The sequence below is a fragment of the Pygoscelis adeliae genome, unplaced genomic scaffold (genome assembly GCF_000699105.1).
Source record: "Pygoscelis adeliae isolate BGI_AS28 unplaced genomic scaffold, ASM69910v1 Scaffold365, whole genome shotgun sequence".
In the NCBI taxonomy this organism is placed as follows: domain Eukaryota; kingdom Metazoa; phylum Chordata; class Aves; order Sphenisciformes; family Spheniscidae; genus Pygoscelis; species Pygoscelis adeliae.
The window spans coordinates 83,902-88,348 of record NW_008824783.1 but is presented as its reverse complement, the minus strand read 5'-3'; the positions used below and the strand labels follow the sequence as shown (position 1 = coordinate 88,348).

The window sequence follows — 4,447 nt, the reverse complement described above, 5'->3', positions numbered from 1 at the left end:
TCATTAAAGACCTGCCATGGCCACCGCCAGTGGGACAGCTCGACAGCGGTGAAAGCCCCCCGGACGGTGAGTCCAGTGCCTCCGTCCCTCCGCAGCACAGCCAGCCCAGCTACGAAGACGCCAACGGTGGGTCTCGCGTGACAGCGGGGTGTCTGGGGGGGCTGCAGCCAGTGCTTGCTGCGACCCTGCCTTGCTGCCCCGCCGGCGCCGGGATGCTGCGACACCTTGGAGCTTGCCCAGACCTGGCAGGGCTCTGCCCGCTGCCTGCGGGCGCTGCCAGACATCCACCCTCCTCCTCCGCCTTCCCTCAGCTCCTCCTGGCTCATGCACTTGTCCTGTGCTGGACACCAGATGTTTGTCCTTGCCTCTTCTGCATCTTCTCCAGCTCCACGATGCCTCCTTGCATGCAGCGGTCGAGCTGCACCAGGGGGTTATTCAGTGGCAGAGTTACTACCTTCTCTTTTGTTCTCTCCTCTTTGCCTCCAAATTCCCAACATTTGATGGCTGCTTTTATGGTCTTCTCGACAAGTGCTCTGAGCATTTAGCTGATGTTTTCTTGTGACTCTTAATACCCAGGTTCCTTACGGGTGTGGTAGCAGCTAATTCAGATCCCGCCGCTGAGGTTGAGGTTGGTTTTTTCCCCATGCGCCTCGCTTTGTCATTTAGCACTGCTCCGTTTCCTCCGCTATTTAATCACCTTGCTGCTCAGTGGCAGGAGGTCCCTCTGGATTCTTCGCTCTCGTTTTTGCTATCCTGAACAGCTAAATCTCCCAGGCACAGTTTGTCATCTCGGGTTTGCCTTGTTGTGAAGCCCTTTTTGTGTCTGCCGAGCGGCAGAGCCCCCGTGTAAATCCCCCTTGGACTCCGCTGGCAGTCTCGCTTATGAAAGCCAAATATTGCTGCTTCTCTTTTAACCCATTATTAATATTTTAAGGACCTTGCTCTTACACTGTGGTGGATTAGGGTTTTGCCAAGAGCATTGGGGGTGGGGGGTGTGTGTCGAAAGCCACCCAGGCTTTTGGGGTTGGGCTGGCCTCGTTCACATGCTGCCGTTCTTGCGGGGAACTGGGATGGATCTGGGAGACGTGACTTTTTCTCTGCAAACTGGTGGCTGCGCCCCGGTGTGCCGTGTCTGCCCATGCGTCACTAACACTGCTCCTGGTAGACACTGCGACGTGCCAGGTGCAGATGTCTGACTTCCTTATCTGCAGTTACCCAGATCCCTGCAGAGCTTTGTAAAAAAAAAACCCAACAGTGTGGCTTTTGCTGCCTCCCAGGTGGGTTTGAGTGCAAGGTTGCACGTGACAGCTGATTTCGCTGCCGATCATAGGGGCACCCCAGAGCGATGTGGCTGCTCTGCCGGGGCCATGTCGGGATACTGTCCCAAACCCGTAGGGATGCTAAAAGCTGAGATCAGTCCTGAAAAAGAAAGGTCTTGGCAGGAGGAAACTTCCTGATCCTCTTCCTACAATGAATGCAGGTGTCAAAAAAAATTAATTTCTTTGCTACGCAGCCTCCTCTCTTCCCCCATTGTTTATTATCCTTGCAGTCGCTCTGACATGCATCCTGCTCCTGATGAACACATCGGTTTGTCATTTTTCCTGGTTTTAGCAACACAGAGTCTCTTTTTTTTCCTGACTTGCTTTGTTGTGTTAAGTTTATCTTGCCAGAGTTTTGTCTCATTTTCTACTTCCCCTGTCTGGGGGTGACTTGAACTTCTTGAAGGGTGTCTTCTTACTCCTAGGGGCTTGTTTTTAATATCCTGTTTAATCATGCACATGCCTCTGCCTCTCTCTGACAGGTGCAATGCATTTCTTCTGAGTGTCTAACACATGCCACCAGCAAACACTTCTGTGTTTTGATTGTCTGGCTTTTTAATGATCGCCCCAATTTTTTAAGGTGATGAGTTGAAATTGAAGCCTGGATGTCATGTACAAGGGTGAGCCTGGCTGGTGAAAAGCCAGACCGCTGCAGAGGCAGGGCTTGTCAAACCTTAATGCTGGGCACCTCCTCCCTGAGCTCCTTCTCGGGGGGTTTTAAGCCATGCTAAGCTGCAGAGGATTTTAGCTGGGTTTCCTTTTGGCTGCCTTCCTCTCTTCTCGGTGCTGGGGGGCTTGGAGACCTGCTCACCTGCGTAGGGCCCAGACAAGGTTCCCCTCAAATAGCCTTAGAGGATGCCCTGCTAGAGAGAAAAACATTCCTCTGGGTATTTTTTGCCTCTGCCCTGCAGCAGCGTGGCCCTGGCATCGCCCTGCTTTGCTGCTGGGGCTGGTGGGGGCAGGTGCTGGAGAATGCCCTTGCTGCCTGCAGAGATGGGGGGGCTCCGAAAGCCTTCACCCCTGCCCGGAGCCCCAGCAAGCAGGCAGGGGGCTGAGCCAGGACCAGCCTCCCCCTCCAGCGTATGGGGAGCACAGTGGGGGGGAAGCTGCCCAGACGGGGAAGTCCAGCTTGTCCTGGGGCGAGGGGAGCTGCGCCCGCCTCCGGGGCGCCTGTGCCTCCGCAGCATCAGCCACCGGCAGCCTCACGTCAAGGCAGCTGTGCCCGATCGATAAGTAATTTGTGTGAGGGGGCTTGCGTTGCAGGGGAGCAATAATGAACTCTCTGGAGGAGGGAGAAACAATATTGTTAATGCTGAAATCATCCCGCACGGAAATAACAGTCGGCAGGAGGCTGGGTCCCCGGGGCATGGCTCGGTTAATCCCCTGCCGCTCACCGGGCGGCACACACCAGGCTGCCGCGCTTTGTTGGTGTGCGGGGGCCTGTGGTTGGGCTGGTGCCGGGCAGGCGGCTGCGTCGGGGAGGCACTTCGCAGTTGAAGTGTTCCCTTCCCACCTCAGGGAATTATTTTTTTCACCCCAGGAGGTTTACTTGTGCTGGCAGAAATGCTTCCATAATTTACAAACTGACTGCTCCCTTTAGCTCTGTTTCTCCCCTCCTCTTTTTTTTAAATTTTATTTAGTTTTTTTTTTTTTCAAGATTGGAGAGCCTCTCCTTACGGCTTCTCATTTAACTCTATGCTGCAACCGCTGAATCTCTGGTTGCATTAGCAAAACCTCTCTGTGCTTCTGAAACCTCCCTGGAAAATAGTTCCAGGGGCTTGGGTGCTGCGAGGACCCCATTCCTGGTGTGGTGGGGACCTGACCTTGCCCATCCTGGGGCACCGCAGTAAGCAGCAGTCCAAGAGCTGCCCTGCCCTTGCTTAAAGCAGAGGGACGGGGCAGCGCGAGGGGACCCAGCATGATGTGATGTGACATGGCTCTGGCTCTTTCTGTGAGCTCCCTCCGTGGGGGGGAAAGCTGGGAGCCCAGCCTGTCCGCCTGTCCCCGCTGTCGGCTGCAACACGTGTCTGTCTTGCAGGTCCATCAGAGGGGCTGGGGTACGGCCGCTCCTCGCCCTGCAGGGAGGAGAAGGCCAGGGCTGCCCTCAGGCATGGCTCCAGCAGCCTCAAGAGCACGAAGATGCTGATCGCAGAGCCTGGCCCCTTTGTCGGGGAGAGGATTGACCCTGCCCTGCCCCTGGAAAGCCAGTGGTGAGTCCTGCCTTCCCCCAATGCTGCCCGACCCCTCCACCTGCTCCGGGATCCCTGTGGCCATGCCACAAGGAGCCCTGGGGCAGATCTGCTTCTTCCCTTCTTCTCTGGCCCTGTGTTTCTGCCTGCTTCTCCCTGCCACCCTTCTCGCAGTTGTGGTGTCCCCATGTGCCCTCTGCATCCCCCTAAGCTGCCCAGCGGGAGCCCTGCCCCTTGTCCCCCAACCCCGGCAGTGCCACCCATGTCCCTCTCCTCAAACGTGGCTGCTGTCCCCGGGGAGGTGCCAGGGGTGCTGGTGTTGCTGCTGCCCCGGGGCAGAGTCCTGCCCGGGGTGTCCGCTCTCTGCCTGGCACAGCCGGTCCCTCTCCCGCCTGCAGCTGGTACCACGGGGCCATCAGCCGGACGGACGCGGAGACGCTGCTGAGGCTGTGCAAGGAGGCCAGCTACTTGGTGCGCAACAGCGAGACCAGCAAGAATGACTTCTCCCTCTCCTTGAAGTGAGTGAGCCCGGACAGGGCTTGGGGGGGTGGTAGACCCACATCAGAGGTGACCCAGTATCGTGGGTGACCCCTTGTGGGTGGGTGTCCCACGCAAACATGTGCCCATGCCGATGGGGTAACTCTGAGATGATCACAGGGTGGTCAGAAATGAAGATGAAGTCTGCACTTCTCTGTGGCGTGGCACAGGCTTCTGGTTTGGTGTCTGGCAAAAGTATCTCTCGGGAAGGCTTGTCGATCTGGAGGCACACTGCTCTTCCCTTGGCAGTGCTAGTAATCCCTCAGATGGATAAAATGATGTGCCTCACTGCTCACTCGAACGTGTCTGGTTACAACTTCCAGCTCTGGCTTCTTGCTACCCCGGGGGTTTTTTTGTAGCTTAGTTTCATGGGAAAATAAAGTTTGTGTGATCCCGCTGTTG

General features: G+C 56.5%; 1 protein-coding gene across 1 annotated transcript in view; it reads left to right on the top strand.

Moving 5' to 3' along the window:
• The window catches only part of SHF (Src homology 2 domain containing F), a 7,109-nt gene extending 3,079 nt beyond the window's left edge, over positions 1–4,030 (top strand). The window contains exons 3-5 of the mRNA XM_009323864.1: positions 1–126; positions 3,358–3,529; positions 3,907–4,030. The exon at positions 1–126 is cut by the window's left edge and continues 14 nt beyond it. Of these exons, the coding sequence (XP_009322139.1) occupies positions 1–126; positions 3,358–3,529; positions 3,907–4,030 (422 nt within the window). The remainder of the gene's footprint in view (positions 127–3,357; positions 3,530–3,906) is intronic.
• Positions 4,031–4,447: the final 417 nt, after the last annotated feature.